Source organism: Microtus pennsylvanicus, chromosome 5 (genome assembly GCF_037038515.1).
Source record: "Microtus pennsylvanicus isolate mMicPen1 chromosome 5, mMicPen1.hap1, whole genome shotgun sequence".
NCBI classification, from domain to species: domain Eukaryota; kingdom Metazoa; phylum Chordata; class Mammalia; order Rodentia; family Cricetidae; genus Microtus; species Microtus pennsylvanicus.
The window spans coordinates 9,705,574-9,730,302 of record NC_134583.1 but is presented as its reverse complement, the minus strand read 5'-3'; the positions used below and the strand labels follow the sequence as shown (position 1 = coordinate 9,730,302).

Genomic DNA, 24,729 nt, shown 5'->3' with positions numbered 1-24,729 from the left:
TTTATTTATTTATTATGTATACAGTATACAATATTCTGTCTGTGTGTGTGCCTGCAGACTAGAAGAGGGCAGCAGACCTCATTACAGATGGTTGTGAGCCACCATGTGGTTGCCGGGAATTGAACTCATGACCTTTGGAAGAGCAGGCAATGCTCTTAACCACTGAGCCATCTCTCCAGCCCACTGAGTGGCATTTCTATGGCCTTCCTAAACAAGAACAGGTGACTTCCCACAGTTGCAGGACAGTTAGAGGTGCCTCATAGTTCCTGGGACTTCGTTGACCTTGGAGGACAAGGGGAAAATAGTCTTCCCTTTAATTCCTCTGACTACACCAGTGTTGGCCTCCAAATACGGTTCTTGAACATCCAGAGGGTCAGTTGCAACTGTTTATTATTTTTAATTAGTCTGTAATGTTTAGGTGAACTGTGAGCAAAAAGTAAGCACTTTTAAAATAAACTTGATTAGAACATCTAAGTGTATTGTGTACCTAAGTCTCGTAGACTAGAGTCTGTGGATGTTTCCTATAGTTTTTTAGCAAGGTCTAGACCAGTGGTTCTCACAACACTACGACCCTTTAATACAGTTCCTCATGTTGTGACCCCAAACCACAAAATTATTTTTGTTGCTACTTCATAACTAATTTTGCTGCCATTATGAGTTGTAATATAAATATATGTGCTTGTCCTCCAAGGGGTTGAGACTCACAGGTTGACAACCACGGATCTAGATGATCCTGCAGGTAAAAGAAAAGTTGGACATAGGGAATTTTAGAGGACTTTTTCCCTTGTTGACAGAATAACTAACTGAAGAATGGTATTTAAGTGTTCCCCCAGGGGGTACTTTTTATTATTTTCTAGAGGATATTTAGGCCGTGCAGGGATCAGGAAAAAGACTAAGGTTCTCCTCCTAAGCACTTGACTGTCTGGCTCGCTCAAGTTGTTCAATAGACAAACTAGTGGGGAACTTGAAGCAGTCTTGGAAGATTTCATCCCCATCTGTAAAGTGAAAAAAGTTTGGAAAAGACTGATGGAGGTTTGCCTAATCTTCCTCCAGTGTTAACCCTCCAGTCATCCAGAGAGGACGACTCCTAGCCAATCAAAGGGGTGGTCAGCAGGGCCCAAACATCCTGAGACTGGTTCCAGTATGGGATTCATGCTTCCCACGCCTTCAGTTCCAGTTCCCACCAGTTATTACTTCACAGGTACCATTATTGAGGGGCAGACTCTAGCTCCCTCCAAGCCTCCTGCAGGACAGACTGAGGTGAAGAACATGTTAGTTGAATTCCACCTGAGCCTTAACAGAAGGTCTGATATAGGGTCTGGTGAGATGACGCAGGCAGTGGGCTTGCCCCACAAGCTTGATCACCACATTTGGATACTCAGAACCTGCATAAAAGCTGGATGCAGAGCTGGGTGATAGTGGTATGCACCTCGTGGGAGGCAGAAACAGGTGGATCTCTGAGTTTGAGCTTGACCTACAGAGTGAGTTCCAGGATAACTAGAACTACACAGAGAAATCCTGTCTTCAACATCCCCCCACCAAAAAAGAAAAAGAAAAAAAAAAGCTAGATGCAGTGAAACAAGCTTCTATTTTCAGTGCCCACTATGAGAGGTAAAAACAGAAGAACCTCAAGTTTGTGGGTGGCGAGCTTGGCTTAGCAGCAGCAAAGGAACTATCTAAGGTAGAAAGTTGAGTTGTCTTCTGACTACCGCAGGTGCACTGTCGCACACGCCTGTACACATGAAATGCACACCCAGGTGTCACTCACAAAGGAACCATCTAAGGTAGAAAGTTGAGTTGTCTTCTGACTACCGCAGGTGCACTGTCGCACACGCACACGTCTGTACACATGAAATGCACACCCAGGTGTCACTCACAAAATGAAATTTGAAAAAAGAAAAGATTGGCTGACATCAAGAAAACAAATGATAGGCTCCAAAACCACAGAGAAACCCTGTCTCGAAACCCCCCCCCCCAAAAAAAAAGAAAGAAAACAAATGATAACATGCTGGCAAAGGAGGAATAGAAGCAGGAACCCTTTCCCTCACTAGTTACATTACTGGTAGAAATGTAACTAGTGTAGCTACAGTGGAAATCAGTATGGAGAGTCCCCCTTAGACTAAAAACTACCATATGATCCAGCTATACCATTGCCTGGGTATAGACCCTGTTTTAGAGTTTTTATTACTGTGAAGAGACACCATGATTGTGGTAACTCTTACAAAGAAAGCATTTAATTTGGGTGGCTCATTTACAGTTCAGAGGTCCGGTCCATTATTATGGCAGGGAGCATGGCGGTGTGCAGGCAGATATACTGGAGTAGTAGCTGGGAGTCCTACATCTTGCAGGCAACAGGAAGTCGACTTAGATACTGGGTGGTATCCTAAGCGTAGGAAACCCCAAAGCCCACCCCAGCAATGAAACACTTCCTCCAACAAAGCCACAAGTTCTCATAGTACCTAAGAGGTTATGGGGGCCAATTTCTTTCAAACTACTACATACACAAAGGAGTTGAAGTATGTTGTAGTATTGTTCACAGTAGCCAAGATAGGAAACCAGCTTAGATTCCCATCAACAGGTAAATAGATTAAAAAAAAAATAAGTATAATATAATTTGGCTTGATGTCTTAATCTAATACCAGCTACTAAGGAGGCTGAGGTTACAAGTTTAAGCTTTGCTTGTGTTCCAGAATGAGTGGGGGTGGTGTAGGTATCAGCAAAGTGTAGTGCTATGCATATATGAAAATGTGATGAGGGGGCTGGAGAGATGGCTCAGTGGTTAAGAGCATTGCCTGCTCTTCCAAAGGTCCTGAGTTCAATTCCCAGCAACCACATGGTGGCTCACAACCATCTGTAATGAGGTCTGGTGCCCTCTTCTGGCCTGCAGACATACACACTGACAGAATATTGTATACATAATAAATAAATAAATAAATAAATAAATAAATAAATAAATAAATAAGAGTGAAGATTATCTCAATCCATAACTCCTGGGCATGTAGGTACATTCTAAAAGATAAAAATAGAAGAAAAGAGTCTGGGCAGATTCTAAGATGGTATGGTAAGACTCAAGTGGCTTAATTTAGAGTCAGTGCTATAGGAATTAAAAGAATGTGTATCTGAAGTGTGATGATGGAAGTCAAATGGGGTAAGTTCTGGATGTGGGTAGCAATTGCTCCTTAACTCAGGTGGAGTCCCAGTGTTTTATTTATTTAGTGGTGCTAACAGTGGAGCCTAGGGTTTTGTACATGCTTGCAAGTGTTCTGCCATTGAGCCATACCCCAACTTGCATGCTCCTTTATTTTTTAATAAGTTTTATTTATTATTGTTGTGTTTGTATGTATGTTTGTATGAGGGTACACATATGCTTCCCATAATGCACTCATGGAGTTTGCTGGAGTTGGTTCTCTCTTTCCACCGTGGTTTCTGAGGATTGATGATAAGTTGTCAGGCTTTTCTCCATGGAGCTGGAGGGTATGGTGTTTATATTTCTTATTATGTTTGTGTATTTGTTTTTAGTGCTGATGGATCTTATTTTAGTGAAAAAGTTAATGTGTATTTTGAGATTCTTTTTCCCCCTTTGGTGATGGAAGTCAAATTCAGGGTTTTGTACATATTAGTATATTGTGACCTATTTTATGAAATTAGTATAATTTACTTTGTGCATTGCTTATCTATACCTAAAAATTTGAGTTTCAGTTTTTAGTTTCAACTTTTGCCCAGAAAATGTTAGGCACTTTTTCTTTTTAAGTGTATAGAATGAAGTTATTCAGTGTGTTCAAAATTTGAAAGTTACTTTGTAAGTAGAAACTATTGTAACGGTGGGAATCTTTATGCTTAATACCATAGATGGCACCTATGAAAAGGTTATAGGACCATGGCAGCAGATGACGACAATGGAGATGGAACAGGTTTATTCGATGTCTGTCCTGGTAAGAACTCTTGGTTGTCTTTCTGAATTTACTTACTCTTTGTTTCTTTCTAAATTTTGGTACTGAGAGTTTAGAACCAGGACCTTTCAAATGCTAGGTACTCTGTCACAGTAGTAGCCCTAACCTCACTTGATCTCAGTTATAAAATCATTTACTTATTTCTTAGGTAAAGTGGACCTCAGCTTTTTCTCCCTGTATATAAGTGAATTAACATAGCAAAATACTAGGGACATAGAGAGTACTTAGTAAATGTGAACTTTTCTCTTTGTTTTTTGTTGTTTTGTTTTCGTAGTGCTGAAAAGCAAACACAGGGCTATATTCTGTTCCTTAGCTATATCCACTCCCTTTGTGTATAATACAGAGGCAGGGAGATCTCACTATGCATTGAGATTGGACCCGGACTATAGGCATAAATCATTGCACCTGGCTGACTTTGACTTTTCTCTTTCTCTTCTTTCCTTCCTCCCTTTTCCCTCCCTCCCTCTTTCCTTTCTTTTTTTTTTTTAAGATAATTCAGATTTATTTTTAATTTGTAAGTGTTTTGCCTGCATATATGTGTATGCATCATGTGCATGCTTGGTGACCAAGGAGACTAGAGGGTGTTGAACCCCCTGGAACTGGAGTTTCAGATGGTTGTGATCCACCATGTGGGTGTTGTGAACTAGCCTTAGATCTTCTACATAGCACAAGCCCTCTTAACCACTGACCCATCTCTCCAGCCCTTGGTTGATATTCCTTATTGTATGCTTTTAAGTCTCTATATGTAACCAAGGCAACAATTTTGCTGATGTGAATGGTCATAATATCTATTGTCATATCCAAAATAGATAGTTGTTACTTTTGAAGTAAATTTGTTTTTGATTTTTTTGGTTTTTTTTCCTTTTTTTAAATTGATTTTTATTGAGCTTTACATTTTTCTCTGCTCCCCTCCCCCCTTCAACTCTCCCCAAAGGTCTCCATGTTCCCAATTTACTCAAGAGATCTTGTCTTTTTCTACTTTCTACTTCCCATGTAGATTAGATCTATGTAAGTCTCTCGTAGTTTCCTCATTGTTGTCTTAAGTTCTTTGGGATTGTGGTTTGTAGGCTGGCTTTCTTTGCTTTATATTTAAAAACCACCTATGAGTGAGAGTCTTTTTGTGTCTGGGTTACCTCACTCAAAATAATGTTTTCTAGCTCCATCCATTTTCCTGCAAAATTCAAGCTGTCATTATTTTTTTTCTGCTGTGTAGTACTCCATTGTGTAAATGTACCACATTTTCTTATCCGTTCTTCAGTTGAGGGGCATTTAGGTTGTTTCCAGGTTCTGGCTGTGACAAACAATGCTGCTATGAACATAGTTGAGCACATGTCCTTGTGGCACAATTGAACATCCTTTGGATATATACCCAAAAGTGGTATTACTGTGTCTTGAGGAAGGTTGTTTCCTAATTTTCTGAGAAATTTCCATACTGACATCCAAAGCAGGTGTACCAGCTTACATTCCCACCAGCAATGCAGAAGTGTTTCCTGTTCCCCACAACCTCTCCAGCATAAGTTGTCATCAGAGTTTTTGATCTTGGCAATTCTCACAGGTATAAAAAGGAATCTCAGAGTTGTTTTGATTTGCATTTCTCTGATGGCTAAGAATGTTGAACATTTCCTTAAGTGTCTTCCAGCCATTTTAGATTTCTCTGTTGAGAGTTCTCTGTTTAGGTCTGTACTTCATTTTTTTTTAATTGGATTATGTGTTCTTTTGGTGTCCAAATTCTTGAGTTCTTTGTATATTCTGGAGATCAGACCTCTGTTGTGGGGGTAGTGAAGATCTTTTCCCATTCTGTAGGCTGTCATTTTGTCTTGTTGACTGTGTCCTTTGCTTTACAGAAGCTTTTCAGTTTCAGGGGGTCCCATTTATTAATTGTTTCTCTCAGTGTCTCTGCTAGTTAGGTTATATTTAGGAAGTGGTCTCCTGTGCCAATGCTTTCAAGTGTACTTCCCACTTTCTCTTCTATAGGGTTCAGTGTGGCTGACTTTATGTTGAGGTCTTTGATCAATTTGGACTTGAATTTTGTGTATGGTGATAGATATGGGTCTATTTTCATTCTTTTTGCCAGCACCATTTGTTAAATATGCTTTCTTTTTTTCCATTTGATATTTTTTGCTTCCTTGTCAAGAATCAGGTGTTCAAAGGTGTATGGATTGATTTTCGGGTCTTCTATTCAGTTCCATTGATCTTCCTGTCCTTTTGCCAATACCAGGCTACTTTTAGTACTGTAGCTCTGTAGTAGAGTTTGAAGTCAGGGATTGTGATGCCTCCAGAAGTTCTTTTATTTTACAGGATTGTTTTGGCAATCCTGGGTTTTTTGCTTTTCCAAATGAAGTTGAGTACCGTTCTTTCGAGGTCTGTGAAGAATTTTGCTGGACATTGCGTTGAATTTGTAGATTGCTTTTGGTAAGATTGCCATTTTTCCTATGTTAATTCTGCCTACCCAAGAGCATGGGAGATCTTTCCACTTTCTGGTGTTTTCTTCCAATTTCTTTCTTCAAAGATTTAAAGTTCTTGTCATACAAGTCTTCCACTTGTTTGGTTAGAGTTACTCTGAGATATTTTATGCCATTTGTGGCTATTGTGAAGGCTGTTGATTCTCTGACTTTTTCCCCCAGCCCTTTTATCATCTGTGTACAGGAGGGCTACTGATTTTTTTGAGTTATCTTGTATCCTGCTATATTACTGAAAGTGTTTATGAGTTGTAAAAGTTCCTTGGTAGAATTTTTGGGATCGCTTATGTAAACTATCATATCATCAGCAAACAGTGAGAGTTTGATTTCTTTTTTTCTAATTTGTATCCCCTTGATCTCCTTTTGGTGTCTTATTGCTCTAGCTAGGACCTCAAGCACTATATTGAATAAATATGGAGAGAGTGGACAGCCTTGTCTTGTTCCTGATTTCAATACTTAGGGTTAGATAATCTATCAGGGGCCTTGTCTCTAGAAAAGACTTGATTGTCCTGTTCTCAGCAGTCATTGATTTTTGTACAGCTCTTCATCTAGGAGTTGGGCTTTGTGAGATTTACCCATCTATGATGGCATGTCAAAGGGGTTGTCATTTTTCAGATCTTATGCAGGCAGCCTTGTTTTGAGATTTCATGGGTGCTCCTTCTTTGTGATTTATGGGAGACAATTTTAAGCAGCTGTCCTGGTCATCAGGCTCTTAACACATCCTCTTTTCTACAGTGTTCCCTGAGTAGAAAACGTAGGGGTTACATTGCAGGTGTACCACTTGGGGTTGAGTGTCTCTTAGTCAGTTCATTTTTACTTAAAATGAGTTTTTAAAAGTTAATGTTGGTTGACATGGAAGGGTTCCTGTCCAGCCAGCATCATAAGGACTCCAGGTGTAATAGTTGTAGTTGTTACTTGCTTTTGCTAAATTAGTTTCAACTTGTTACGTTGCTATTGTAGTTGTATTATAGGTTGTATACCTTTAATCCTCGTGCTCGGGAGGCAGAGGTAGAGTTCAAGGGCAGTCTGGTCTACAGAGTAAGTTCTAGGACATCCAAGGCTACATAGAGAAACCCTGTCTTGAAAAATCAAGGGAAAAAAAATAAATCAACAGAGAATTCAAAATATAATAAATACCTTCGTCTTTTTTAACCTAAATTTACAAATGTTTGAATTTTAAATAAAGCTGCTTTTGTGTGTATGTGTGTGTGTGTGTCTAAGTGTTCTGACTGCATGTGTCTGTGTACCTTGGGCATACCTTGTGTCCTTGAGGCCGGAAGAGGGGGTCAGGTCCCCTGGAACTGGAATTGTGGATGGTTGTGAGCCAGATATGGATCCTAGGAACTGAACTGTAGTCCTGCACAAGAGCAAGGAGTGCTCTTAACTGTTGAACTATCTCTCCAACCCCGTACAAATGTTTATCACACTGCTTTTGACTACACCTCTTTGCATTATTATTGGTGGTTCAAGGAATTGTAATCTTTTAGGTCTGGTTACATTGGTCCTCTGTCTTGGTCTTTGTTATCAAGAGTATCATGTACAACAATCCAAATATGATATCTGTACATAATTAGTTCAACAATATAATGCTTTAACTTTTTATTTCAACAGTCTTATCTTAAAGAAATGAAAAGCATTTAGGAGGATGACTTACCCTTGCTAGCCTTCCTTTAGTATTGCCATGGTATCATTTTCCCTTTATCTTTTGTTTTTAGTCTCCAGTCATATCTTTTTTTTTTTTGGTTTTTCGAGACAGGGTTTCTCTGTGGCTTTTTGAGCCTGTCCTGGAACTAGCTCTGAAGACCAGGCTGGTCTCGAACTCACAGCGATCCGCCTGCCTCTGCCTCCCGAGTGCTGGGATTAAAGGCGTGCGCCACCATCCCCCAGCTCCAGTCATATCTTGAATGAGATTTTGACATTGTTCTGTAGAACTCTTTAAATATTTTATTAAGATTTATTCACTTTATGTGTTTTGCCTGAATGTATGTATTATATGCACTACACGTGTGCTTGGTGTCTGCAGAAGTCAGAAGAGCATTTCAGAGTCTCTGCAACTGGAAATAGAGATGATTGTGAACCACTGTGTGGATGCTGGGAATCGAACCCAGATCATCTGGAAGAGCAGCCAGTGTTCTCAGCTGCTGGGCTATCTCTCCAGGTCCCTATAGAACTTTGTTGTTGTTATTATTGGTTTTTTTCCATTTTACATATCAACCACAGTTCCCCCTCCCCACTTCATAGAACTTTTTAAAGACTTCCCCCTCCGTCCTTCCCTGTTTTACAGATTTGTTTTTGTTTTTTTTTAAAAAATGGGTAATTTATACTGATCAGTGTAGTGCATAGTCACGCATATCCCCAGTGATGATGATATTATAATTCATTATGTGTAGTTTTCTATTTTAGAATTTTCAGTTGGTTCTGTTTTGTTTCTGTTGTTGGTTTAGGTATTGTTTATTTGTTTGCTTGGTTGATTTTTCAAGAGAGGGTTTCTCTGTGTAGCCCTATCTGTCCTGGAACCCACTTTGTAGACTAGGCTGGTCTTGAACTCACGTGTTGCCTGAGGCACAATTTGGGAAAACACCACACCCCCCCCCTTGACTTTCTGAATTTGCTCTCTCACCTTTAGTTGCTTTTTCCTTAGAGCCTTTCTCTAGTTTTCAAGCCCTTAGAACTAGAAAGGCTGTCTAACCTTCTGACATTTCAGCAAGATGATACCACCTACAAATGTGTCAGGATCCATGCAGCATGCGTGAGAGATGACTGTTGTCACTGCCCGTAGAGCTCTAACACAGATCTGTCTCTCAGCAAATAGCAGTGATAGAAGGGAGATTAGGAGCTTAGAGCTATCTTTTTAAAAAATTTATTTATCATATACATATGTGTGTGTGTCTATATATATGTATTATACATACACACATAAATTTTGTCTGTATGTCTGTGTATCATGTGCACGCTGGTGTCTGCTCTGCGTAGACTGTATGGGAATAGAGTTATAGATGATTGTGAGCCTCCATGAGTGCTCTCTTCTTGCAGGTATTAATCTCATGGTCAGTGCAGTTCTCCAGAATCACACAGCCCTCGCTTTTGGTTTCTGCTTATTTTATGGGGCTTTTTAATGCTTCGGGTAGCATTAATACATAGTTTAGCATTTATAATGTTATATGAGGATTGCTTTGATGAAAAGTAGCTGATTATTGCTGGAATTAAAACCTCATTACACTTTTTTAGTATTTGTTTGTTTATGTGTGTGTGTGCCCATGTGTGCGCACAGGTGTCCATGGAGACCTGAAGGCGGTGTTGAATACTCTGGAGCTGGAGTTATTAGCCGTTGTAGCCCATCTGATGTGGGTGCTAGGAACTGAATTTGAGTCCTTTGGAGAGGTAGCAAGTGCTTTTAACTGCTAAGCTGTCTCTCCAGCTCCGGTACTAGTAGAATTTTCTGCTAAAAGAACTTTTTAAAAATTTTTAATTAGCTGTAAATGTCTGTGTGAAGGTATATGCACATATGTGCTGGTACCCATAGAGGTCAGAAGAGGGTGTCTGGTTCCCTGGAGCTAGAGTTATAGGTGTTTGTGAGCCACCCAACATGGGTGCTGGGAACCGAACTCATAACTTCAGAACCATCTCTCCCAACTCCATACATTTTTTAAGGTGAATTTTTAAAGTCTGATTCTGAAGTTGTCAAGTTATAAATTTCTATATCACAATGTTTCTGTTGATGGGCCTGTATAAACCTTGTCTGTTTTCTTTGTTTTGTTTTGTTTTTTGGGAAGGAGTCTCTCTGTGTAACCCTGGCTGTCCTAGAACTAACTGTATAGACCAGGCTGCCTCAAACTCACAGAGATCAACCTACTTCTGCCTCCTGAGTGCTGGGATTAAAGGTGTGCATCACTACCACCTGGCCCCTTGTTTGTTTCGTTGAAGCAGAAATAATATATTTCTTTCCTTGTCCTAGGTAGGAATGGATTAAAAACCCCTCAGCCCACAAGCCGGTTTTAACTAGTCTTTGCCATTTTTGCAGCCTCTCCTCTTAAGAATAATGATGAAGGCTCATTGGACATTTATGCTGGGTTGGACAGTACTGTTTCTGGTATGTAAATTTCATAAAACAGTCTCATTTTGTTTGGTTGGTTTGATGTGCTAGTTTTATTGTTATTGACTCTTGGTAACTTCACAGCTCTGAAGTAATATGCCCTGTTTCTGAGATGATTACACTGAGGTAATTTCTTTCTGGCCCAAAGCTTGATCAGATCATATTAGCACACAGATTTGTTCCTCTAGGACTCAGGTTTAATTAGGCCTTGTGCAAAAATATTTCATGCCATTGAAATGGCAACTGGTGTTGTTGAATACACATGCCTGCCTATGTTCTCACAGCGAATAATGTTACCATGAGTGTCTTTAGATGTGGTGGAGTCTGGCCACCTGTCCAATTAGAGCTTCTCCACAATCAGATCTTCCAGTGCTTTGTAACAGAGACAATTACCACACTGGATTCATTGAAACAGCCATTTTATATAATGTGGCATTCCGGCCATCATTAGTAAATTAGTGTAGGTTATATGAAATACAGGTTAGGAGAAATGTAACCCTTTGAAGTAGATGCAACATCAAGTATCCTGACACACACACACACACACACACACACACACACACACACACACGGTATGTATGTGTGTGTGTATATATATATATATAAAACAACACACCATTCTTTATGCTCACTAAAGTGTTTGATAAAACTAATTAACAAAGGAATTCTAACAAATATTTTAACATAAGTTTTGTGTTTTCAGACAGTACTGCTAGATCCTGTGTGTCATTCAGAAACTGCTTAGATTTGTATGAAGAGATCCTGACTGAAGAAGGAACCGCAAAGGAAGCGACATACAATGACGTATGAGTTGTCACTGTTCCCAAGTTCTTCCTGTAGCTCCTGAAGAGGAGTCTGTAGCTTACTAGTGAACAGATAATCTGTGTTTAGAGATTAGTTCTAAAATTTTAAAACAATTTTAATGATTTATTTTTATTTTATGTACATTGGTATTTTGCCTGCATGTGTGTCTGTGTGAGGGTGTCAGACCCCCTGGAACTGGAGTTACAGACAGGTGTGAGCCACCATCATGGCTGCTCTGGAAGTGCAGCCAGTGCTCTTAGCTGTTGAGCCGTCTCTCCAGTCCAGGAAGTAGTTCTTAAATTAACAGTATTTAAGGTAGTTTCTGTTTACTTTTACTTGTTTTTCCAAGACATACTTTCTGAATAAAAGTCTGAATTCAGTTACGATTTTATTTGACCAAACTTAAGTGTATGAATGTATAAAATTTTAATAAACTATCAGTGTGATAGAACATTTGATTTTTTCATTATTTATATTAAAGTTGTATATTACATAATGTATCTTGAGATTTATGAGACAAATTTCTTTTAACTGTATATTTGGATATTAAGGTTCAGAAGAACAATATGAAGCTTATCAAAATGTACTATCAATGGGCTGAACTTTAGAAATCAATAATGTAGGCATGCATGGAGGCAGTTGCCTGTAATCTCAGTGCTTGGGAGGCTGAGGCAGGAGGATCAAGAGGAAAGCAGCCTGGCCTACATCTGAATACCCTGTCTGAGAAACAGTTAGAAACAACAACGAAAGTGGATATATCTGTCTAAATAGCTCATGTGTACATTGATGATTTTTTTCCCTCAGAATTTTAAATGTCATTTAAGAAACTACAATAATGCTTAAATTAGTCCTTTTGTGTTTTACAGCTGCAGATAGAATATGGCAAATGTCAGCAGCAAATGAAAGAGCTGATGAGAAGGTTTAAGGAAATACAGACACAGGTATCGTGGTTATTTCTTCCTTATTAACATTTGTGTGTGTGTGTGTGTGTGTGTGTGTGTGTGTGTGTGCACACGAGTAAATGGCTGTGGGTGCACATGTTTGTATGTAGAAGCCAGAGATCATCCTTGGGTATTGTCCCTCAGGCACCATCTGCCTTGTCTTTTGAGACAGGATTTCTCACTGGCCTGCATCTCACCACATAGGCTAGGCTTTCTCAGTCTCGTGGATCCAACTCTCCCCACCTTTCCAGTGCTTAGATTACAGACATGTACAGCTTAAAATAACTCTTTATGTGAATTCTGAGGAGTCAGACTTACATCCTCATGCTTGTATGCCTAGCTCTTTACTATCTGAACTATCTTCCCAGGCAGCCCTTTGTTAATGTTTCATTTATGAACATAAAGCCTGGGATTGATCCCCAGGACGGGCAGACATACAGATAGATGTACATACATCAATGAGTGTAGTCCTTGCTGCTTAGGAGACTGGAGTGGGAGGATCTTTTAACCTTGGGGTTGAGGACCAGCCTGGGTAGAATAGTAAGACTATCTCATTATTAAAGAAAAAAGTTATAACTAAAGTTAAAATATTAAAATGTTGGCAGTTTATATAATGCTTAAAAGCTTAATACCAGGGCTGTAGAAATGGCTTAGAGGTTAAGAGCCCTGGCTGCTCTTCCATAGGATCCTGGTTCAATTCCTAGCAGTCTTATGGGAGCTCTCAATTGTCTGTAACGCCAGTTCCAGGGGATCCAGCACCCTCACACAGACATACACGCAACCAAATAATCAAATAGCTTGATGTTGCACATTAAAAAAAAGATTAATACCCAGGTTTTATGCTACAAGGCAAATACCCTGTCACTGAAGTATACCCCCAGCCCTATTTTCTTAGTAATTAAGATGATACAATATTGGCAGCTTTTAAAGTGGTGGTTTTTTGTTTTTGTTTTTTGTTTTTTTTTTAGAGATTGAACCCAAGGCCTGGGTCTCTAAACTTGTGAGCTAAACATTTAGCATCTGGCATTATTTCTGTGTGGGGTGTGTGTGTGTGTGTGTGAAAATGACATTTATTCTTTGACAATTTCATATATGTATACAGTATAACTTGATCATATCCATCCCTCTCCACTTTAAAAATATTTTTAACAATTTACTATTTTAGTAATTTCTTTATTAATGAAAGAGTTATAGGGAGATTTATTGAAAGTTAAAATGACATTGACGTAAGTGCTCTGTTTAATGGATTGATTTAGTGGTAACTTTAGTGATGGCTTAAAAGAGGGTAGTTCTCTTTTGTTTGAGATGTTCTTCCTGTGCAGCCATGGCTGACCTGGAGCTTCTATGCAGACCAGTCTGGCCCTGAATTTAATCTGCCTATCTCTTGCTCCCAAGTACTTGCACTAAAAGCATGTACACCACACTCAACTAAAAGAGGATAGTTTTGAGGAACAAAGATTAGGATTTTTGGTGGGGGGGTAGAGAAACAGTGGCACATCACAGTTGACAGTTCTTTTTGTGATTATGCTGCAAAAATAGTGAATGTCGCAGTGTTTTGTCTACTTTTTTGTAAACTTCTTTTTCTTGATTTTCCTTTGAAAGAACCAGCTCTAGATTCTGTTTGAAAACTAACATCTTTGCAGTTTTAGCTTAGTGTTAGGATAGTGCCTAACACTTCTTAGTGTTTGTTTGTTTGTTTTGTTTTAAGAAGTGGTCTCACAATGTAGTCCTGGCTGGCCTGGAACTTCCTGTGTGGTCCAGGCTGGCTTCCAACTTGCAGAGATTCTTTCTGCCTCTGCCTCCTAAGTTCTGGGACTAAAGGTGTGCCTAGCAGATCATGTTTTAGTTATAAAAACTAAGTATTTAGTTGTTAAAACTAAAACGTCAATATAGTGGTCCAGGCAGAACTTTTTGTGCTGTGTTACTGCTTTTACAGTCTGATGCTTGTCTGAAGTATTTCCTATCAGGTGGGACTTTTACTGTGTTGGGTATTGTCTTAGAATCTCAGCTGCTGCATCTGAGCAATGGGAAAATAATCATTCTTAGAGAGCTCCTTCTCAGAATTACCTAAGATACAATGTTTAATGCCTAGCATTAGTTAGTAGAGGGCTGAGTATGGTGACATAAATAGTAATCCCCCACACATGCACTGGAGGAGAGGCGGAAGGATCAGGAGAGTTGAAGGCTATCATGAACGCTACAGCCAAGCTACCCCACAACCAGTTGTACTTTTGGCAATTCTGTCTATTTTTGGTATATTAGTAGATCTTATTAATCTTTGTTTTAGAACTTGAACTTAAAAAATGAAAACCAGTCTCTTAAGAAGAATATCTCAGCACTGATCAAAACTGCCAGAGTGGAGATAAACCGTAAGGATGAAGAGATAAATCATCTTCACCAAAGGTATCACTGGGTGTCACCTGTCACCATTCACATAAAGTATGGTTTTCAAAGCATGAAATGTGTATTTGAATAAATAGTTACAGTTCTACTCTGCTAATGATTTGTAGTGATAACTATGGTTACTGATGAAACATTGCCACATAGTTCCAAATACATAGTTTTCTAAATCACTGGGATCTTGCTCTAGTACTGCTTACTAGAGAAAGTCAGTGTGCATGTCCTGAGTTTTTCTGGCCATACCTATTACTGAGTTCAGGGCTGAGGAGTACCTCAGATACAGTGAAGCATGTGCCCAGAACTCCTGGAAGAAAGAAAGAAGGCTGAGCAAGTGAAGGCACTTGGAGCCTAGCCTGCTGACCTGAGATCAACCCTGAACTCCAGATGCTAGGAGAGAACCAGCTCCCACAAGTATACTGTGACCTCCACATGTGTGCTATGGCATGCTTGTGCTCCCTTCCTCCCCAAATAAGTCAACAAATTTTAAATGCAAATTTTAAAATGACAAGAAAGAAAGGGTTATCTACTAGCCTTTAGTAAGTAAGGGTTATTTACTAACTCTGAGTGGGTTTTGTTGTTAATTTTTCTCACTCTCTTCAATTCAGGGTGACATTCTGGTCCTGGGTAGTTCATATCCATGTCTCCCCATCTATCCCATAGACAGAACTGAAAGAATTGTTTAACTTGGTGCTGCCATTTCTTCCCTTTCTGTTGTATTTGTTTTGTTTTTAAGCATAGGGTATTAACACATAACTAAGGCTGGCTTTGAATTTATTGTTCATCCCTCTGTCTCATCCCCCTGAGGCATACATTAAATTCAGGTTAGCAAGTGCCATTACCCACTGAGCTATCTTGTCAGCCCCTTTGTACTTACTGAACCCAATCCTATTTTGTCTTCACTGGTCACCAAAGCAGTTGTCATTTTGATCATCAGTTACTTGCACTAAATCCAGCAAACAGTTTCTGACCGTCCATTTAACTTTTCTTCACGTGTGCTATTTAACTCCATTACCCTCCTGCTTTGAAGCAGTCTCTCCCTATAATTAATTACATTAGTAATGTGATGGTTGTTGATTATCTTCCTGGGTGCATATTTATGTTTTGGCTGTTCCTTTGAGTCTCTCAACGATCAAGCCTTTGTCCCCTTTTCCTCTTTTTTAAATTTATTTTATTGGTGTGCTTGCTGGTGCTCAGGGATGCTAGAAGGGGACATCAGATCCCCTCGGAGCCGCGGTTTCAGACATTTGTGTGCCGCCCAATCTTGGTACTGAGATTTGAACTCTGGTCCTCAAATAGAGCAGTAATGTATTCTTAGCCAGTGAGCTGTCTTTTCACTCTACCTGTTGCGTTTCTTCATGAGGACAATCTCATAGGCTGGAGAGATGGCTCAGTGGTTGGGAGAGCGGGCTGCTCTTCCAGAAGACCTGGGTTCAGCTCCCAGCATCCATTCACATGGCAGCTCATAGCTGTCTGTAGCTCCAGTTCCAGGGGATCTGACACCCTCATACAATGCACATGAAATAAAGTTAAAGTATTTAAAATAAAAAAGTTTAAAGGAAAATACTTTTTTTTTTTAAAAAAAGGAACAATATCATACATGCTAGGCCAATTTAATTTGTATTTTATCCACACGAGTCTAAAAGGGATTTTAAAATTTATTCAAAAAGTTTGTCACAAAGCCTTTTCCGTTGTTTTCTAGCTTAGTAGAAAATGGTGCTATTTATTCAGTTAGTGTACATCAAACTTGTAGGAGATGGTTGGCATTTAACTACTGGTATTAGAGTCCTTGTGAGAAGCTGCTGTCAACACCAGGACTGAGAAGTAGAACACCGCACCACTCTGCCTGTGATGTTTTACTGTCAGCCACTTCTCAAAGCCACCACTTACGTCCTGATCTGGCAGTGTGTTTCTTTCTCTTCTTTTATTCAGATGCTGTAGCCTACCTACTCCCATGCAAACCAGCAGTAATATCAGTGGCTTTGGAATGTTCTTGGGATAAAAGGTTAAATATCTTAACTTGCCCCTCAGGGCCCTCACAGTGTAGGCCCAACTGTTTCTCGGGCCTGCCTGTGTTTACTCTGCATAAGCGCCATGGCTCTGTCAGTTCCTGCAGGCATCCCAAGCTTTGCATTTGTGTGTGTCTTTTTTTTTGCTGTGTGCAATGACTTGTCCCTTCATCCTCTAGTTTTGGCATAATAATCTTGTTTTTGTTGTTGCTGTTTGTTTTTAGTTTTATGTGTATGGGTGTTTTGTCTGTCTTATGTATACCGTGTGTGTGCCTGGCACCTGTAGAGGCCAGAAGAGGGTGTTAGACCCTGGGACTGGAGTTACATATGGTTGTGATCACCATCCTCAATCCAGAGGAACTGAGCCCAGAGCCTCTGGAAGAGTAACCAGTGTTCTTAGCCACTGACCCCCCCCCCTCTCCAGCCCCTAATTAACCATCTTTCTAGCAGGAGATACTTACCTGGTCTCTGTGTCTAAGTCAGATTTCTTTTGTGGGTTTATGTATACTTGCAGTTCTTCAAATTATGAGTGAGATTCCTTGACTAGTATCTTTTGCTTTTCCTATAATGTAAGTTTCATGAAACAGGGTTGTGTTTGCTTTGCCTTGAGCATTTTCCCAGTTGCATTTCCCATGGTATCTGGCATATTGTAGATCTTTATTTGTTAACTGACTAAAGACTGCCATTGTGTGGACCATTTTGTCTTATTTAGGTGTTTAGGAAGTAAGGACAGCTGTTCATGTATTTATTAATCTAAGTCATTCCCAGTGTACCATGTATTAATGTTGGTTCCTGAATTGTTGGAGAAGTTGTATAGGTTTTTTGTTCTTGTTGTTATTTGTTTGTTTATATGTAGCCTTAATTTGGAACTCAGGTTATCCTAGAATTCACAGAGATCTTCCTGGGACTGGGACTAAAGGTGTGTGCTACAGCACCAAGCTTGTAAAGGTGTGTGTGTTTGTGTGTGTGTGTGTATGACCTTATTAAGTTTTATATGGCTATGTATTATTTAATAAATATCCTACCAAATATTTATACTGTGAGCTAACTAGTATTATAATAATAACAGTTAACATTGAGTAGAAATTTAACACTTACTGAAGCAAAATTGAAATTATAACATATGACAAAAACAGAAAAGTAGACATGTGAATCCTGGGAAATGTATGATGTAAAGGTATGTTTAAAGGTGAAACTGAGGAAGGGTACGATGGCTCATTTGATAAAGGTGCTTGCAGCCAAGTCAGCTGTTGTGAGTTCCATCCTTGAAATCCTCATGGTGCGAAGAACCAACTTCCACATGTTGTCCTCTGACCTTTGACGTGCTTATGCACGTGCGCTCTCTCTCTCTCTCTCTCTCTCTCTCTCTCTCTCTCTCTCTCTCTCTCTTCTTTCTCTCTCTCTCTCATGCACTCAAGAACAAACAAACACACAAAGACAAGTAAATATGATTAAAACTTTTTTGGAGCTGGATGGTGGTGGTGCACGTCTTTAATCCCAGCAGAGCAGGCAGCTCTCTGTTGAGTTTGAGGCTAGCCTGGTTTACAGCGTGAGTTCCAGGACGGGCTTCAAGGCTACATAGAGAAACGCTGTTTCAAAAACAAACAAACAACAACAACAAAACTGGTAGTTCTCTATAGTCTGTGCCAGAAGCTGTGACTGGACGCTGTCTTTCAGGAGTTTGTAGTTTGATAAATGTGTGGCACATTACACATACACAACATGTGTTGTATCGGAAAAGTCTCCAGTTCAGTGACTTTCCTTTTGCTCTTTTGAGAAACAGATCTATTAGCAAAATTTAGTTATAAAGTATTTTTCTTTTATGGTTACATGTTGTAGGAGGCTGCTTGTCCGTCCGTCCCCCTCTCCCCCTGGCAGCCAGACCCAAAATAATCACACAGAAACCATATTATTTGCAATACTGTTTGGCTAGTAGCTTAAGTGTATTTCTGGCTAACTTATATCTTTAATAACCCATCTCTATTTTTCTGTGTATTGTCATGAGGCTGTGGCTTACCCGGTAAAGTTCTGGCATCTGTCTCTGGTGGGATTACATGGCTTCTCCCGACTCTGCCTCCTTTCTCCCAGCATTCAGTTTAGTTTTCTGTTCCTACCTAAGTTCTGCCTTGGTATAGGCCAAAGCAGTTTCTTTATTCATTAACCAATAACACATAGACAGAAAGAACTCCCACACCAGTTACTGCTTATTATCACGTTTCCCCAGTTGTCTTAGAGGTATCTTCTAGTAATTGTGACTGTTGTCACCAGTGCCCAAGGCAAGCTCCTCCACTCTCTGAGCTGTCATGCTGGCTCATATATTTTATCATTAAGAAAACACCAATAGGGGCTGGAGAGATGGCTCAGTGGTTAAGAGCATTGCCTGCTCTTCCAAAGGTCCTGAGTTCAATTCCCAGCAACCACATGGTAGCTCACAACCATCTGTAAAGAGGTCTGGTGCCCTCTTCTGGCCTTCAGGCATACACACAGAATTTTGTATACATAATAAATAAATAATTATTTAAAAAAAAAAAAGAAAGCACCAATATAAGCCATAACAGTGGGCCTTTTGTCTCCCTTCTAAGGAATGAACCACAGTTCTGTATGTCATCTGCCACAATGATTTGCCTTATTACGGAGTTTTATATAAAACAGCAAAGTAGGATTGGGAATTGTATTGAGTTTGATTATGTGTGTCTAGTAAGACTTTCTATTTACTCAGTGAGGTTGCTGAAGAGAAAAAAGTAAGCATACTTGTCGTAAACAAAGTGTGCTATGATGATTTGGGAGTTTTGTATCTGCTGAGTCCAAAGAGAACTGGCAGGTGCTAGGATTTGAAGCAAAAGCAAGTGAGAGAGTTCCTTGTATTGTTTTTAATTCAGTGTTTTCTTGCATGCAAGTGCTTTATCACAGATCTACACCCTGAGCCCAAGTGTTTTGCTCATACTGGTCTTGCCAGCATATAAACTTGAAAAATATGTCATATGTGAGTAAAGTCTAGAATACTATTAAATATCAGTTAACTTTGCTTTTTTGCTAATTCCTGTTTCTTAATAGATTGTCTGAGTTCCCACATTTTCGAAATAACCATAAAACTGCAAGAACAAAAGATTCAAGATCCAGATCTCCCCATTTGGATGATTGTTCAAAGACTGATCATAGAGTTAAAACTGATGTTCATAAAGATGCACATCCTAACACTTCACAGCCAAACCTGGAAGAGGACGGAAAATCACATCCTGAAGCACAGAATCCTTTACACTTGCCTACTGGTATTGAGAAACATTGTACTAACAATGTCTGGTCACGTTCTCATTACCAGGGTAGTGAAGGTAACTCAAATGAGGATAATCGAAGAGGAAAGAATGGCATTAGACATAGCCATTGTAGCAGAGGAACTGACCGGCCACAGAAAGAGAAAGACTTGAACAACAGCTGTAGTGATGGTGAACGAAGGGACAAAGAGACTAATTCCAGACTACAAGGAAACCCTGAGAAACGTGGAAGCAGTGAAGCAAAGTCTGAGAGCAAAAGTTCAGAGAGTAAAAGTAGCACTGGTTTGGGATATAAAAGTGAACGCAGTACCTCTTGTTGGGAAAAAGAGCCTTCTAGAGAAAGACCACACTCTCGAGTGGAATCTCAAAATGACAAAAATCTAGAGAGACAAAATGAAAGATTACAAAGTACGCACAGAAAAGAGCTTCAGTCTCAGGACAAAGCAGAGAGAAAAGGTGACGTGAAGTTTAAACCAGCAGGAGAGGACCAGGGGCACCGTGGAAGATTGGAGCGGGCGTTCCCTCCTCATTCCAAGAATGACATGAAATATGGCTTCAGTAAATATCATCCAGAAGAGAGGAGGGGAAGGGAAGATTGTAAAAGAGACAGAGGGATGAGCAGTCATGGCTTTCAAGATAGAAGATACTCATCTTCTCTTTCGAGCAACAGAAATAGCAAGTACCCGCATTCCAAGGAAATCAGTGTTCCACACCAGTGGGAAAATACACCTTTCAAGGCAGAAAGACATAGGACTGAGGACAGAAGGAAAAGAGAACGAGAAAACAAAGAAGAAAGTAGACATGTGAAAAGTGACAAAAAGTCACCTACAGAATATTCACAAAGGACTAATAAAGAAACTAAGAAAAGCACTGCTGATGTAAAGAGGCAGACTGAGCCAAGACCTGGTAAAGGCGAGGGTTCAAAAGGAACAGGTAGTAAAGGATGCACAGTGAAAGTTGAGAATGGACCAAATGATGTAAAAAGCAAAGACTTAAAGTTAAGCTTCATGGAAAAACTGAACTTAACTCTTTCTCCTGCTAAAAAGCATCCTGTTTGTCAAGATAACCAGCATCAAGTAACTGGTGTTCCTAAACCCAGTGTTCCGTGTGACTCACAGTCCTCAGAGAAGACTGCAGCAGTGGTGTGTCTTCCCTCTGTCAGTGCACTTAGTCCAGAGGAAAGCAAGTTGGAGTTAGCAGAGCCAAAGGAGGCTCTTCCAGTGACATCTCGATTCGGGATCAACACTGCAGAAAACAGCACGAAGGAAGAAAAAAGATTGTTGGTTCAATCTGTTGAGAATACTGTGCCTCAGGAAATGCTTGTGTGTGGCAAGGAAGTTTCCTTCCCAGCACCTGCAGAAATAGAACAAACAAAACCCTTGCTTCCATCAGTGGAAGTGGAAGATTCGCGTGGTGACGCAAGGGCTGCAGCTTCTGTGGTAATGGATGCATTACCAGGACATGCTTCTGAAGATTTAGGCCGAGAATTGGACACCATGGGACATAATGTCTTGAATTCTTGTGATGTTTCTGAAGGTGTAAAAGCAGCTGTAGCCAGTAAGAGCCTTCTGCAACCTTTGGCTGAAGAACCTGGCATTTCACTAGTAGACTGTTTGGGAGACAGTAATCCTAAACTTGAATCTTCTCTTGACGATGTACCTGTCGTTGAGAATAAATCTTGTCCTTTGGATCCTTGTTTACCTAAAGAGACTTTTGTACCTTCACCACAGAAGACTGAGTTGATTGACCACAAAATAGAAACTGGAGAATCAAACTCAGTGTATCAAGATGATGATAACTCAGTTTTAAGCATTGACTTTAATCATCTGAGACCTATTCCAGAAGCTATCAGCCCTTTGAATAGTCCAGTGAGACCTGTAGCTAAAGTTCTTAGCATGGAGAGCCCTTGTGTGATTCCACAGTATGATAACAGTCGTAAAGGTAATTGTTTATATTACATAATCGTCTATAAGTTGTCCTTGTGTCACAGTGTAAACAGTATAAAAAAATAGGTCCTTTGGGGATTTACAAAACTATCCATTTATATTGTGTGGTTGCGTGTATGTATAAGGGGTTTGTGTGTACCAAGGAATGTTGTGGAGATCGGAGGGCAATCATGAGTTGGTACTCCAATGTACCTTTACATGGGGTCTATCTAGGGATTGAACTAAGACCACCAAGCTTTTGTGGCGAGCACCTTCATCTTAGTCTCCCCCAATTTTTAGATTTCTGTGTATGTATAAATGCCTGCATGTGTGTATGTGCACCAAGTGTGCACCTGATGCCTGTGGGGGCCAGAAGAGGGAACTGGATCTCCTGGAACTGAAGTTAGAGGCAGCTATGAATTGTCACACGGGTGCTAAGAAATAAATCCTGGTCGTCTTCAAGAACATTAAGTTACCTTAACCACTGAGCCACCTCTCCAGCTCCTGAGCCATCTTTTCTGATAACAACAACAAAAAACAGTGATGTTATTCAAATATTAATTAAAGGGCTGGAGAGATGGCTCAGCAGTTAAAAACAATGGCTGTTCTTGCAGAGGACCTGGGTTCAAGTCCCAGCCCCCACATAGTGGCTCACATGCATCGGTTACTCTAGTCCCAGGGGATCTAACACCTCTTATGCCTTCTGAGGGACACATACAGACAGTCATACTAAAAAATAAGTAAAGTTAAAAATTGAAAAAGAACCAAATTAACTATGAGGGGCTAGAAAGATGACAGCATAAGTAAATTAAAAATAGAAGTGTATACTGAACCTTTAATGTATATTTAACAATTTCATTTTTTAAAAAATATTTTTAAGACTTATTTTAGTATGCATACAATATTCTGTCTGCGTGTATGCCTGCATGCCAGAAGAAGGCACCAGATCTCATTACAGATGGTTGTGAGCCACCATGTGGTTGCTGAGAATCGAACTCAGGACCTTGGAAGAGCAGCCAGTGCTCTTAACCTCTGAGCCATCTCTCCAGCCCAACAACTTCATTTTTTAGGCACAATATTTTGATCCTGTTTCCCCTGCCCCAAGTCCTCAGATCTTCCTCACTTCACCCACCCGACTTTATATTTTTTCTTTCCAAAAAAAAAAACTTCACAAAATTGCAAAAAAAAAAAAAAAATCAAAAATAATAAATAAAACCAGTAAATTAAAAAAATCATAGCCAGGCAGTGGTGGTGCACACCTTCAATCCCAGCACTCAGGAGGCAGAGGCAGGTGGATCTCTGAGTTCAAGGCCAGTCGGCCTACAGAGTGAGTTCTAAGACAGGCCCCAAAGCTACATAGAAATCCTGTGTTGAAAAACAAAACAAAACATTCACAAAGCAAATGAACCAAAAAGTCCCTCCACACAAAAGAAACCAAACCACCTATTCCTTGGCGTGGTCCCTGTCTTGGAGTTTGGTTGATAACAAGTTTTAGTTCATTAAGAATTTCCCTTTGCCGTGGGTATCAATTACAAATAGCCTGATGGATGACTCCATTTTCCAGATAGAATTTAGACAATTTCTTTTTTAAAAAACATGTATTTTATATATATATATATGTATGTATGTATGTATATGACTGCTCTATTCGTATGACAGAAAAGGCCATTTGATCTCATAGATATTTATGAGCTACCATGTGGTTGCTGGGAATTGAACTCAGGTCCTCTGGAACACTCAGGTCTTAAGTGGAAAAGCAGCTGGTGCTCTTAACCACTGAGCCATTTCTCCGGCCCCATAATTTAGACAATTCTTAATTCTTTCCCCCTCTGCTGCTGGGAATTGAGCCCGGGCCTCTTGTGCTAGACATGCCCTCCTGCTGAGCTCTATCCCATCTCTGCAGTGCTTACAGGTTTTCTTGTGTATGAGTGTATGAAGGTAGTGTCCAAGTGTGTACATGTTCATGTTTGTATACACTAGTCTAGACACCAGAGGTTGATGTGGGACGTCTTTCTCAATCACTCTACTTTTACTGTATCTTCTTGAACCCAGAGCTCACAAATTTGGCTAGTCTAGCTAAGTGAATTGCCAGAGATCTCTGTCTCTGCCTCCCAGGCACTGGGATTGCAGGTGTGCTACCATACCTATAAAGTTTTGATGTGGTGCTGGGAGCCAAAATCCAGTCCTCATGTTCAAGTGGCAAGCACCTTATTCACCAAGTTGTTTCTATACCACCTGTTTGTTTTTTTTGTTGTTGTTTTTAGGCAAGTTTTTTCTGTATAGCCAAGGCTGGCCCTGAACTGGTGATCCTCCTGCCTTATCTTCCTGGCTATTAAAATTGTAGGTGTATGCTGCCATGCTCAGTTTTACTGTTTTTATTAAAAAGGGGAGTAATTGGACAAATTGTTTCTTTACTTCACACATACATACATACATACATGATTCTGTTATTTTGTAGTTGTATATTAGGCCCAGAACTTTGAGTAGATTTCAGCTATACTTTTGTTGTTCAGAAGGCATCATCAAATAGCATAGGGGAAGTGATACTGATAAAATGAAATTAAAATTACCCAAATGATAGACTTGTCAGTTAACTGACCTTCTGGGACTTTTATTTTTCCCAGTGCTGGGAATCAAATCCAGGACTTCAGTGCATGCTAGCAAATGCTCTACCAAGTCACCAGCACCTTTTGAGTTCTTTGTAAGACAAGAAATAATGTCTGAGTCAAGGTGGTGATGGTTCACAACTTTAATCCTAGTACTCAGGAAGCAGAGGCAGGTGGATCTCTGAGTTTGAGGCCAGCCTGGTCTACAGAGTGAGTTCCAGGACAGCCAGGATTGTTTCACAAAGAAATACTGTTTTAAAAAACAAAAAGAAA

At 39.9% G+C, this 24,729-nt stretch overlaps 1 protein-coding gene across 3 annotated transcripts in view; it reads left to right on the top strand.

Annotated features, from left to right (window-relative positions):
• The window catches only part of Casp8ap2 (caspase 8 associated protein 2), a 37,908-nt gene that overhangs the window by 4,403 nt on the left and 8,776 nt on the right, over positions 1 to 24,729 (top strand). For 2 of the 3 annotated variants that reach the window (XM_075971271.1, XM_075971273.1), the window contains exons 2-7: positions 3,850 to 3,932; positions 10,431 to 10,499; positions 11,206 to 11,306; positions 12,173 to 12,247; positions 14,535 to 14,650; positions 19,708 to 21,866. In XM_075971271.1, the coding sequence (XP_075827386.1) occupies positions 3,878 to 3,932; positions 10,431 to 10,499; positions 11,206 to 11,306; positions 12,173 to 12,247; positions 14,535 to 14,650; positions 19,708 to 21,866 (2,575 nt within the window). In that variant the 5' untranslated portion in view covers positions 3,850 to 3,877. Of the gene's footprint in view, positions 1 to 3,401; positions 3,475 to 3,849; positions 3,933 to 10,430; positions 10,500 to 11,205; positions 11,307 to 12,172; positions 12,248 to 14,534; positions 14,651 to 19,707; positions 21,867 to 24,729 lie in introns of those variants that run through there. The other variant, XM_075971274.1, reaches the window with a different exon arrangement.